Raw genomic sequence first — 14,270 nt, forward strand, 5'->3', positions numbered from 1 at the left:
CAAGCCCCACCCAGTCGGGTCTCAATCACCCTTTATATCCCTCCGGGATATAAGCCTGCAACAGCCTCTCGAGGCTTCACTCAGAGTTGCTGCAGCCACAGCCAGCCTGGCTCTGTGGATTAAGCCTGTTGTACAGTGTTTATCTTTGTGTGTGCCTGATTCTGGCTAACAGTGCACCACACAAACCTTGGTCTCAGTCACTGCCATTGTGACAGTGCCGCCCTGAAGGAAAGTGAAAGGTAGAACATCTTTGGTTTCGAATGCCAGAATTTGTAGAATCAAGTATTCCTTTGAGTAGGGGGGTCACCCAATTGTGGACTACAGGCAACAGAATTCAGAAGAATGTATGCAGGAACATTTATCCATTTCCAATTTATATTGCTGCACTTTTTTTTTTTTTATAAACAGGAAATTTGGGGCATTCCTTTTCCTATTAATGCCAAGCTTTGTTTGGATTATACAATCTTTAAGTGAATTCTAGGTACTGAACTCAAGAAATATTTTCCATTTGTTGGCATATTCCTATGAAATGCTTCAGTAATCTTCTACAAGGTGTAAAAACTTAATTGTTTCATCACCAGGGATCTCCTGACCTCTTGGCAAATATTCTGGCTGGACCAATTTCTGATGATGGAACCTTTAAATCAATGAGAAGGCGGCAATCATATAAACCTAGGCTTCTGCCACACATTAATACTTTCTGATTATGCACTCCTATTTTCTTCATGTATTGTTTACCTATAATATGATTAATAAAAAGAAAGAAAGAAAGTACTTTCCACTTTTAGGTCATAAACATTCTTCCATTTTGCACTCTAGTTCATCAATGGGGATTCATTTAACTTGCCTTTTAATACAGCCACTGCCTTTAAGATTCAGGCAGCACATTGACTTGCTTTCCTAAAAAGGCAATGAAGCAATAGCTAGGCTTCAATTGCTCCCAATGTCTGCTCTTGCCATAGAACAATAGACAAAGGCCAAATTGTGCAATTTCAGGTTCATAGCACAACACACTTCCAGAATGTGGTGCCCCAAGACAATGCTTCTTTGGGAAAATTGGCCCATTTACGTTTACTACTACAAGAGCCCAAATCCAAAAAATGTGAAAGACCTATTTGACATTCTCTTTTTCATGGATTGTCATTGGATATAAAAGAAAGATAACCAGTGCCTTTTCAGCAACAATAGTGATCCAGTGACAAAAATTCTCTATCCTTTCTATTGAAGTCATTGTTAATCATTGCCCATAACATAAATCTGACAATGCTTTGGTGGGGCATATTGAAATATAACACAATATAAAAAGTCACCAGAATAACCAGAATCTGCTAAGTCTTTACTGTTTTACTTGCCCATGTCATTGAACCCACTTACTTGAGTAATGGCTTTGCTGTGCAGCAGGTAGCCTAACATTATCCCAGAGTTCCATGTTTCAGTGATGAAGCCAGAATATAAATTCACTGAATGCTAGGAGATGGTATTCTGTTGCTCAGCAACATCCATTACATAGTTGTGCAGTCCACTAAATGTAATAAGGTTTTCTTCTGGGAACAGCTCAGAGCAAGCCACCCTAAATTGCTTTCAATATGCCCCACCAAAGCATTGTCAGATTTATGTTATGGGCAATGATTAACAATGACTTCAATAGAAAGGATAGAGAATTTTTGTCACTGGATCACTATTGTTGCTGAAAAGGCACTGGTTATCTTTCTTTTATATCCAATGACAATCCATGAAAAAGAGAATGTCAAATAGGTCTTTCACATTTTTTGGATTTGGGCTCTTGTAGTAGTAAACGTAAATGGGCCAATTTTCCCAAAGAAGCATTGTCTTGGGGCACCGCATTCTGGAAGTGTGTTGTGCTGTGAACCTGAAATTGCACAATTTGGCCTTTGACTATTGTTCTATGGCAATTGCTGGAAATATTTGGCTAAGATCACAGATTAGTGATACCACACACAAAGTTACAGATTAGTTTACCACACAAATGCACAACATGAGTATATCAGCCAATCAAAATCTGCAGCCAGGATATGGCAGCACTGATTGAGCTTTGGATCCATTTTTCTGAACCATCAATGCATTGAAGCTGGACCTAGAAAAACACTAATGTCCTCAAATTGCACAAATCAGCTTCTTTGAACATCTTTTACTACAATGGTGACCAATTCTCATTGTAATTTCGCCCATCAGAAAAACAACATCCAGATGTGATTAAACTCTGTGGGCCTAACACTTCTCTGGCATCATTCATACATGTAATTACACACACACACACACACACACACACACACACACACACACTTATCTTTGCCTAAAAGTGGAGCAAAAATGTTCAGTTAATTTCAGCATAAAATTTAGGATACAAAATTAATGTTTTTTTTTAAACTTGCTGTTTCTGATGAATACTACAGCATAATGAAAAAAAATTCTATTACGATAGGAAGCAGAGTTCCACCCCCAGCTTTCAGTGTGTTCAGTGGCAGAGCAGTAGGGACAACTCACAGCCAAGGTCATGCTGGCTTCATCAGCTGATTCCAGGGTGTGGAGAATCAGAGAGATTAATCCTACATCCACAACGAGTGAATGCACATGGGCAGATTCACCTTCAGGAAACAGGCCATGTTCAATAATATCTGCCTCAACCAGTAATTGTACTCAATTAAATCTGGATGATAGACACAGCAGGTTTGGATTGGTGATCTCTGCATCACAAATCAGATAATATCAAAGTACAGCAGGACAAACACCCAGGAACGTAGCAATTGTACTGCATCTGATTAAATTCCTGTTACAATCCCAAACTTCATAAACAAATGACAAGTACAAATAGTGGCACGGTTAGTGTTTTGCTGCAACGCTGTTACAGTGGAACCCAGTGCTGTTTGTAAGGAGGTTGTACATTCTCCACACATCTGTGTGGGTTCCCCTAAGTGCTGCAGTTTCTTCCCACCATTCAAAATGAACTGGGGTTTCAGGTCAATTGGGTGACACAGGGTTGTGGGCTGGAAGGACCTGCTACTGTGCTGTATGTCTAAATTTAAATTTAATACTTATTTGATGTACTAAACAGGTGCTAACAAGGATCCCAAAAGATAGCAAAATTTGGAAAATTACCTTTTTAATAAAATCAGCAGTGTGTTTCCACCCCAATTACTGGAGCCCTGCAACCCCTGCTGTCTTCAGAGACTGTTGCTCCCACTTCATTGCCACCAGATAACACGGTTATACTTTTGAAGGACTCTCTGCATGGCAGGCAGAATACAGCAATGTGACAGGCTAGTAAAAATAAGGCAAGCCAGGAAGGGGGAGACACTGGCATCAGTGTACATGGCCACATGTTCCACACCATAAAATTGTCCTCACAACCAGAGCCCTGTACAAATGGGCTCAAATCATTAAAGGGATACAAACTCATTACTCAAGCAGAGAATGCAGCATTTCAGTACTGTATTTTGCATGAGTTTTAGAGACTGCTGTGAGGTCCAGCAATGATTTAACAGAGACACAAAACAATGAAATGCCACTATGCACCTACAGACGGCAACACACCAGCATTCCATTTGGGACCTTTTAGTTCATGCCTCTTTCATGACTATTGCAATTTTCTTCTTATTTCTCTGGATATTAGAAATGAAGATTTCTAAGAAAGTGAAACATGAAAGTTGACAGACACAGTGGTTGTTGGAGCAAAAACAATGCTGGAGAAACTCAACAGGCCAAACTGTACTTTATATAGCAAAGATAAAGAGACATATAAACAATGTTTTGGGCTTCAAGGCATGGAAAAATGTTGCCAGGTGCCCCATTAAAATGGTTAGGAGGGAGGGAGGGAGGAGCACAGACACAAAGGAGGCAATAGGTGCATAAGGGAGGGAGTACACAGTAGCAAGCAGGGGGAGGAGGGATGGCGCTCTGAATAGAGAGAGGGGAGGAGAGCTAAGGGAAAGACAAAGGGAAAAGAGGAAGGAGAGAGAATGGAGAGTAGGTTAGGAGAAATGGAAGAAGTTGATGTTAATGCCATCCGGTTGGAGAGGGCCCAGATGGAAAATCAAGTGCTGTAGATTTCTAATGTTGTCCATTAGTTTTACCTCCTAAACTCCAAACTGGAAATTCCATTCAATTGAAATGGAACCACTTTCAATTGAATGGAATTGAATACAAGCCAAGTTTGACCAACCTGGAATCACTGAAGACGATTCCCCAGAAAAAGTGGGACACTGCCACTTATGGAGCCCAGTGATGGGACAGAGTGAGAAACACATGGACATCAGTCAGTCTGCCAATTTTGGAATTGGTTCACATGATATGTGCATGGGTCTCTGATGCTTACTCAGGTGAACACAGCTGAAAGTTGGTGACTCTTGATTAGATTCACCAACTCCATTCAACAAGATGCACAGTTAATGACTGGACAGGCTACATTCTGTGCACCTGAAGAAGCTAATCTGATTTGATGAGTTAATCACAATGAGTGCCCCCCCCACCCCCCAGACTGATGTCGCCATTTTCATGGTACTCTTTCACCTGTTGTACACAATATATTAGCAGAAATAAAATAATCACCATAGAAGAGAAACAATGAACAAAAGGGGCCAGCATACTCTGCTTTTCATCTCATCAAAAAAAACCCCAAAAAAACAGAAGTGCAAGTGTATGCTTTGTTCGAACACCAGCTTCAAGATCAACATATTCACTGTGTGACTACAACATTTGTCGGTATTTTATTATGAAACAAGAGTACAATTAACTGCATCTTCATTTCAATAACTTACATGCAAACTAATGAACTAAAGAATGCCCAAAATTCTTTAATCTCCCATGTAATAATTATCACAGGGGCTCTCTGCAGAAGAATCGATGTGTAATTTTGTTAAATGAAAGGAGGCACAAGCTTGGCCATCTGGAACCCTTTCATGAACGGTGACTCATAGTATGCAGATTCTGCTCTATGACATCTGCTAAAATCAGTCTCAATGTCAGGAACTTAGCTGTCAGATACACATATACAATAGTGAAGATATCACAGTCTTTTAGGGTTCACACAATTGCTGCCCAGGTATCTTTGAATAGCTGGAAAGAGGAATGCACAAGGGTAAAGCTGTGGCATGGGAACAATGTGGGAGAAAAGTATGAGGCACATGCTTGCATCAAAATCAATTGGCAAATCCAATTAGAAAACAACGAGATGTTGGAAGAACTCAATAGCTCAGGCTACATCCATGGGCAGCAACGGTCAGTCAACATTTCGGGTCAGGAATCTTTATCGAGACCACTGTAAGAAGTGATATTATGTATATGAATGCTCGGAAATCCCAAAGTGTATGGTTGTTTGGGAGTCTGTAGGACAAGAGGAGGAGGATTAGATCTGAGAATGCAGTCACTCAAGAAGGTTGTCAACATCATCACTGCCTCACTACTGAGCATCCAAATGATAGTCAATGAAGTCTCTTCCTTGGAGGTTAAGATTTGTAGATGGGCCCTCCTGTCTCCTACTGCACATCACTGTCTGGTAGGATATGGCTGAATCGAACAATCTCCCTCAGTGGTGAAAAGAAACAAAGAGTAGTCACTCTAGACAGTCCCAGCCACTACAGTATTGGCAGCCAATCTTGGGAATCATTGCTAAAGATTTTATATTTAAATTTGGTCCTCCCTGCCAGAGAACTTAGTCATGATGAATGAAAGAAGGGATAGAATTTATGAGGGTAGGCATAAAGCAAGTTAACTTTGTTCTACAATATTCTGAAAACAAACGTAAAAACATTAATGTTTCAAAGCATTATTTTTAAAAAAAATATTGCACATTTTACGATGGCTCAGTGTTTTCATGAGAGGAACTGTATTACAGCATTTATTCAGCAAGTACTAACAATTTTCTACAAACTTAATTTGCAATTCAAAATTTTTAGTAAAAACACAAAGCTGGAGGAACTCAGCAAGTCAAGCAATGTCCTTTATATAGCAAAGGTAAAAATACATGATGTTTCAGGCTAGAGCCCTTCATCAAGGTATGGAAAAATGTTGGCAGGTGTCTGAACAAAAGAATAGGGGGGCGGTGTGGTCGCAAAGGCAGGAGGTGATAGGTGGAGAAGGGATGAGACGGTAGCGATCAAGGGGAGGAGGGCAGGTTAGCAGAAACCAGAAAAGTCAATGTTAATACCAACTGGTTGGAGTGAGCCCAGATGGAAAATCAGGTGATGTTCCTCCACTTTGCAGGTGTTCTTGGTGGGATAGTACACAAGGCCATGGACAGGCATGTGAGTGTGAGAGTGTGACACAGAACTGAAATGGTTGGCTACTGGGAGATCTCTGTCACTGGTGCAGAGGAAACAAAGGTGCTCAGTGAAGCGATCTCCCAATCTGCGCTCTGATGTAGAGAAAGCCACATATTCTTACTTTGGTAAAAGTTCAAGTGCTAAAGTATGATTTAACCATTTATTTTAGTTTAGGAAAAGACATCTAAACCACGTTATTCCTTATAGAACAATACTCAAGTGCAATTTATAAGAGATTGAAGTGCTATTATTGTTTGTACTTACTAATATTGTCAACCAGAAGAGAACATTACTGTTTTACATGTAATTCATCAACTGAGATTCAATGATATATGCAGAGGTAACTTGACGTATGGTTCTCTCTTGGTATTTAATGTTATTTGTCACTTACGTTTACTTCTACTAGCTTGTCTTTATTAAAGACTACAAATGCTGTAGAGCATCGCATACTAGATATTCCCTTGCAATTTCACTTTAGACCTGGAGGCAGGTTTTTGTTTGCAATTTCTTTTACTGAAACAAATACAGCATCATACTACATTATCTTTACCCATTTTCTTTAATATTTTTATGTTGCTACTAACCTTGCTGTGTCTTTTCGACTCTCATTCACTCCTAGATGAATATCTTGTGTTGTAAGGAAACATGGGTGCCCTCCAAGCAATGCAAACCCTTTAGAGGATAAAAAAGTAAATTGGTGGTTATACTTAAAATTAGCGAATGACAAGCATACCATCTTTTTAAAAAAATTCCTGGGTTGCATCTTTATAGCAATATTCAGCGTAAATCATTCTCTGCAAAATGTATGTAATTTGTCACGAGGCATCAAAGGACAGTTAACAGTGCAGCAAGCAGTGTAACCACATTAATCGGAGGTAGCTCCAAGGTCAAAATCACAGATGTACATTGAATAATGCATTGGCACCATAACCTGCCTGTCCAAAAAGAAAGCATTTTGTTTGAGCTATTTTTAAGTGTCGAACATAGTGTGCAATGAAAAAAAATACACAAAACGCACAAAATTTACTGAGATGGTTTAAAAAAAAGTAGACAGTTTAATAACCAGCAGGAACTGGGGAGGAATCAATTTTTCAGAATGTGGAGAGAGGCAATTATTAGATTCGTAGCAAGTCACAAATGTTAGTCAAAAATTAAGATGGGGGAGTCAAGTTTAAATAATGCCGTAAAGGGTTTAGTGGGGTAGAGAGAACAAAAGTCCCTGATATATTGATAAGATGGAGAGATTAAGTGATGAAAGGATGAGAACAAGATGAAAGGTGGTGGCAATGAACATTTTGAAAATAGCAAGCAAAGTCCGTTGCTAAGGAAAAGGATTGATATCAATAGATACTAATATCAAACAGGATACAAGATCCGGGTGACACAATTCTGTAAATTTCTCTCACCATCTCATATCTATTTTTTAAAATTGTTGTTTATTTACTGTTTTTGATGCTCTTTTAACATGATTCAGTGCTCATTTGCAGAGATTTCCAATTTGAGAGTTGATATTTTTCTTGCCATTTCCTCATTAATTGGATCAATACAGAGTTTGAAGTGAAAATGCAAGATTCTAACTACCACTTAACATCCTTTCTTCAGCTTCCATAAAGAAACCCTTTTCCCACATTCACATATCAGTCTTTTTGCCTCAGGTGACACTATTATCTATATATTTTTAACCAGTGGATGTGGAGCTGTTTGTATCCTTAGCCCAGACAAAACTCCTTGGCCATGCATTGTTGGCTTTTGTTATTATTAATTAGAGGCATTTCTTTGAAAAGGGAGACCTCTGGTGTCTTAGCTGAATCCTTCAACTCTGAAAAATGACAAATTCAGTCATTGTTTCTATCACAAACAGGGGCTGTAAATTGTTCTCGACGAGTGTTGTCAAAAAATTGATTTACAGGTACACAATCCTTTATCCGGGACGCTTAAGGGATAGTGTGTTCCGAATTTCAGAAAGCCAGATTTAAGCCCACCCGAATTGTGCTGCTGTATCCACCCCCACCCCTTCCAGATGCGCTGTCGACTCCCCCTCCCCCACCCCACCTCGCGCTGCCGCTCTCCCCCCTCCCCCACCCGAATTGCGCTGCCGGCCTCTCGCCCGTCCGACTCACGCTGCTGGCCTCTAGGTTTTAAGCAACATTAAAACAACATTGTGGTTCATCCTGTCACTGTGAAATCCCACAAAAATGATCTTAATTTCCAAAGTTCATAACATAGTTGGATTTTCCTATAATAATGTCATTCTATATCAGTTTTCATGGAGATGTTTCGATTACAACTTCCCATAGCTACTAAAAATGAATTCCAGGAAGAAAACTCTTAAAAAGATCAAATGTAATTTTTCCAGCTACAGGGAAGTGCTGTTATTTCATGAATGCCTGTTGCAATGTTTGGGGGGGGGGGGGCAGGTACAGGGGATAAGGGTGGGCAGGAGATTGCTTAGAAGCAGGGGATCTGAGAGACCCAACAAGTATAGTGAAGAGTGTCTTCAGGAGTTCTGCAGACAAGCTAATCGTGGTGGGGAGATGATCTAGGAGGTTTCTGCGTAGGTCGGGGAAATCTACTGTATGGACAAACCTCCACACCCATTATGCCTGCTCTTCTGGTCTGAAGGAAAAGCAAACAGAGTCCCCTCTCCTTGGATAAAGAATTTAGTAACCTCCCTCTAATGCAGGAGCAAGCAGCAAATATTGAGAAGTCCCATAGATCAGGTGAGGTAGCTTAGAATGATCTGGAATTTGAGGCCAGGAAGCTTTTAATAAGACATCGACAAAGATGAAGAACATGGCGTAAAATGGATATGGATATGAAGTTGCTGAATAACAGGCAAAGGCAAAGAGAATAGTAGTAGATTGGAGTACGAAAGAAACAAGCTGGAGGTACAGCAGCATGCGAATTAATGTGGTGCGTTGCATTAAGAATGGGGGGAGGTAATATAGGGTAAGGGATGCTATTGCAAAGGGGGTTAAGGAACAGAGAGATCAGTGACATGGGTTAGTCATTGAAAATGGCAGAGAAAATTGAAATAAAAGTTAAAAGATACAAATAATTCCAGGTTTTATCAATAAAAACATAGGCAGCGAAGTCATGCTGAAACTTTATTAAACACTGGTCCAGCCTTAGCAGGAGTATGGTTTTCATCAGAGGAAGGACTTGGAGACATTGGAGAGGGTCAGGATGAGATATACGAGAATGGTTCTTGGGATAAGGGAACCACAGATACAAGGATAGATTGGGACTGTTGCTTTGAGGGGAGAGCGGATAGAAGTATATAAACAGATGATGGTCTTACAGACTGGATAGTGGGAGATAGTTCTCATTGGTGGAAAAAGTATAAAATGAAAGGGAAAGAGAATCAACAGTGACATGAGGAAAACCCTTTTTGTGTTTAGAACACAGCTAGAATCTGGACTGTAGTGGTGACAGGCTTTTGAGAGGGAATTAGATAAACATATGGCAAAGGAAAAATATTCAAGACTACAAAAAAGGACCAGTGCCTGGAACCTGGGAATTGCTTTGGTAGAATCAGCGTGGACACCTTGGGTAGAATGGCCTCCTTCTGGGTCATAACCAATCCATGCTCGAGGCTTTGATTAGCACATGCCTGTGCTCTCTTTCTTGAATAGGCTATTCATTTACTTTAGTGCATTAAGAGATCCATTTTCATTACAAGGGGGATAAAACATTAGAATTCAAATGATTATTATCTTTTGACCTGCCTCCATCCAACTCTGGATTTGACAAGAACAGTATTCTGTGAGAGCTGGCTATAGATACCACAAGTTTAGGCAACTTCATTCCATTGCACATGATGCAAATAAGGTTGGACAATGGTCTTTGATTATAAAGCTGTATTGGATATACATCAAAGCAGCCAAGTACCATCATGTTCCATCTTGAACACCTGAAATACTGGACTCATTCAGGCATAAATTCAGCATCATTCATTCATCACAATAATGTGAACATAATTGGTTCAACTTCACTGCTCTCAACCATCAACATCACACCCAAAAAACTAATTTTGTTGTCAAAGTATTATATTTAAATATAGCTTTGAAACTAGATCATAGGAACTCCACATTGATAATTCCTGAATATTAGAAACAAAACCTTTATTCACTTTATTCATTCTGTTTCTTCAATAATAATGATCCTGATTAGCATTTCTTTTGCAACACTGCCCAATTGATGATGGACAATGAAATTACTTTACAAATTCTGAGAGTGTGAGCTTACATTTCTTCTTCAACTTTGAAATCTAAATCAAATCCCAAATTTATGATAGTAAAATTTCATTTCTTTGTTTTTTTTTAAAAAAAGGTATGTGGGCTCTAGTCTTTGGAGTTATTGATAGCGCATCAGAGTATAAATTCATTTGAATTTATACTCTGGTAGTTTCCATCCTGTTCAAAATCAAATTGCAAACCGGTATATTCATGAGCTCTTATGCTTCAAAAAAAAAACCAAGTAGATTCCGTGATCAGTGCGTCACTGCATTAAAATATTTGCCTCTGGCATTGCAGACCATCTGTGTACTTGAAATAGGACCTCCATGCAAAAAGACTCCTTTAACAGGTGCACTGGGGGAAGAGATACATGCCTCCAGTCTGGCCAAATTTATCATATCTAGCACAGGGAGGAGACGATTATATGATATTCTTGTTCTGACAAATGCAAGCAAGAGACATGCGTGTCTGTTGAAATTAATATGCTGATACCTCCCTCTTGTGTTTGACAGCTGCAACACATGGAAAATATAACAGGAAAGCAACTGCATGAAACTTTAGAGACTGATCATAATGCAAGTTTAAAACCAAATTATTCATACAAATATCCCAAAGGGGTAAAAAAAAAGAGCAGCAAACATTTCCCATGTAGAGATGAAAGCACTGCCTTTCTTGGAATGGGAAGCTCACACTGGACTTTGCAACTATATATGAAGGTGTCTCAAGATGTTATAGAATCAAAATCAGATTTCTGATGCAAATATTGCAGGGCAATTTAAGAACTTGTTAATGTTGCAAAATCTTCACCCTTCCTCAACACTTTGTAAAATAATTAATGTTTGCTCATTGGCTGTTTGTCCTGCTACTGTTCTTTAGGTTGAGCCAAACATTTTTGCACAATTTTGCTCTCCTCTTGAAGTTAGATTGCAAAGATGCTCATGACTCCCCTTGGAGTTCTGATCATCTTGCTCCTCCACTTTTTTTTGAATATTTTATTTATAGATTTTCAAACTCAAACAATTTTCAAAAATCAATCACAAATTACTCTTATCCATTAGATACAAAATTTGCCCTCGAGTCTGAGCCATATCTCTCCCCCCCGCCCCCCACCCCAATCACAGACCACAATTACACACAACGTTCAAGACTCCCACAACAAAGGTAGTGAACACATCAGAATTTGTCGCTGCCTGGCAGCCGGCACCTAGACTGTTACATTATTCTTGACTTTACTTGATTGGGATGGAATGGAACCACCCCCCCACCCCCACCCCCCGGCCTCTCCCTCAGTAGAAGGATAGATAGGGAGGCAGGGTGGCAAGATATGTAGATCCACACTACAACTGTGCTCCTATGAAATTTAAATATGGTTGCCAAATTTTTTAGAAAAAATGTTATAATTTTTCCTTAAGTTATAGATAATTTTATCCAGGGGAACACAGCTTTGCATTTCTGTATTCCAGCGCGCAATGCCCAAGTGAGAGAGAGTCAGATTTCCAGGTAGCCACTATGCACTCCCTTGCTACTGCCAATGCAATCATTACAAATTGGATTTGGAATTTGGACAGCTTCATCTTAAGCCATGTCCTCTGGGAATTCTTTACCTATGATTTTTTTTTCTAGGGCTTGGCCTAGATCCACCCAGAAGGGTCCCACTTTGGTACTTGTCCAGGTGGCGTGTCCTCCCACTTATATTAAAGGGAACTCTTCCCATTTATTTGAGTGAATTTCTTCTTGGGTCCCTCACCTGAAGGAGAACACTCTAGCAACTTTCCCTTTCAGGCTCAGAATATTCTCTGTTAATGTAACCAAGTCTGTAAAGAAAGCTTTTGGCATATTGGCCTTGATGAATCAAAGAATTGAGAATAGGAGTTGGAATGTTATGGTTAAGGCGAGGACAAGTTTGGAGTATTGTGCGAAGTTTTGGTCACCTAACTACAGGAAGGATCTCAATAAGATAGAAAGAGTGCAGCGAAGATTGACTAGGATGTAGAACGGTCTTCAGAAACTGAGTTACAGGCAAAAGTTGAACAGATTAGGACTTTATTCCCTGGAATGTAGAAGAATGAAGGGAGATTTGATAGAGCTATTTAAAATTATGTGGAAATATAGATAAGCTTTTTCCACTGAGGGTAGGTGAGATACAAACTAGAGGGCATGGATTAAAAGTGAAAAGGAAAAAGTTGAGAGGGAACACAAGGGGGACCTTCTTCATACAGAGAGTGGTAGGAGTGTGGAACTAGCCGTCAGCTGAAGTGGTGAATGCGGGCTCAATTTTAACTTTAAAGAAGAATATGGAAGGTAAATGGTTGGGAGAGATATGGAAGGCTATGGACTGGGAGCAGGTCAGTGGGACTAGGCAAAAAAATGGCTCGGCATAGACTAGAAGGGTCGAAGAGGCCTGTTTGTGTGCTGTAGCATTCTATGGTTCTATCCCATTGGTGTATTCCCCTCAATTTGCATATTTCATACCTTAAGGAAACTCCAGTTTATGCCTCAGCCATTTAAATGGTGGAACGGGTTAAAATGGTGATCAGCGGGATCCCTTTAGATCAGAATATCAAGAAAGAATATTCTATTTTAAAGTCCCACTGCCTGTTTCCCATTGAGAGGATTAAAACTCTTCCCTTCTGTCCTCAGAAAATGTTAGATTTTCATTTCACCAGAGCACAGATGGTTTGCAATGGAAAGTACCCATATTCACAAAAAGAATTATTTCAACCTGCTACTTACAGCAAGATTGAATGCAGTTTTAAACTGCCTAACTTTTCACTCTCCATTTGAATATTATGCTCTCCAGTTTATTTATTGGTTTTAAAGTTGAATTTAGCAGCACAGGATCACCGTATACAAGAAATTGTTTTCACTCTTTTTTCATTTGGTGCAACAGATACAGGAGGCTAATTTTGACTTTTTTGGCTAGCACAAAATTTGAGGCATTGACAGGTCATTTTTAAATAATTAGATGGAATTAGGGAGAGACAAACTCTCCACTTTCCCCCCTAAAAATCCAAAACATGCAGCACTAGGCTTTTACTCTCATACAAAAACACAGTTTGCAATTTATTATTAATTTGCTGAACCCAGAAAGTTTGTACCATCACTTAAAAGTACAATCTTTTCCAGTAAATTAATTCAATCAAATCTTCTTCTGCAGTTTCTAGTAATCATCAATTCCTGGAGTCGTTGCCATGCCACATGAAGAAAATTTCTGCACCTGGGCTATTTGGCACATTGGAATTCATTTCAAAGACTACCTCTAGAGTGTGATCAAATAGCGGAGTCTTAAATTGCATGACCTGTGATTTTTTTAAAAAATCCCATAATGCTTTCTTTGTTCACTGCAAACTCTATTAAAATTGCTTTAGAATGGAAAAAGAGCTGCAAATTATCAAAGAAAATATTCAGATTGAAGCTTCAAAACAACAAATGTCGCACAATACAACCTTCAGTTATGATTTCTTCTCATTCCAATTATATGTTGCCAAAGTATTTAGTGCGGAGAAAAAAAATCCCACTTTGTCTCAGAGATACTAATTTTAATAAAGGAATCCAGTGTAGTCTATGGTCTCTGAAATTGTCCAATATCTACTCGTACAATCATGTTCCCTCAGTTCTACAACAATGAAACTGAAACTCTGAAATACATTGCTGTACCCCACGCATTCCTCTTAACTGTTCTTTCTGATTGGACAAGACCAAACAGCAGATTCATTTACTAATTTAAATTGAACCCAAAGTGAATTTTGATCTT

The 14,270-nt window shown here is 39.3% G+C and overlaps 1 protein-coding gene across 2 annotated transcripts in view; it reads right to left on the minus strand.

The window, feature by feature from the left end:
• Window positions 1-14,270, minus strand: part of otc (ornithine transcarbamylase) — a 64,121-nt gene that overhangs the window by 15,754 nt on the left and 34,097 nt on the right. For both annotated transcript variants that reach the window (XM_069889404.1, XM_069889402.1), the window contains one exon: window positions 6,863-6,950. In XM_069889404.1, the coding sequence (XP_069745505.1) occupies window positions 6,863-6,950 (88 nt within the window). The remainder of the gene's footprint in view (window positions 1-6,862; window positions 6,951-14,270) is intronic.

This window comes from Narcine bancroftii, chromosome 7 (genome assembly GCF_036971445.1).
Source record: "Narcine bancroftii isolate sNarBan1 chromosome 7, sNarBan1.hap1, whole genome shotgun sequence".
NCBI classification, from domain to species: Eukaryota; Metazoa; Chordata; class Chondrichthyes; order Torpediniformes; family Narcinidae; genus Narcine; species Narcine bancroftii.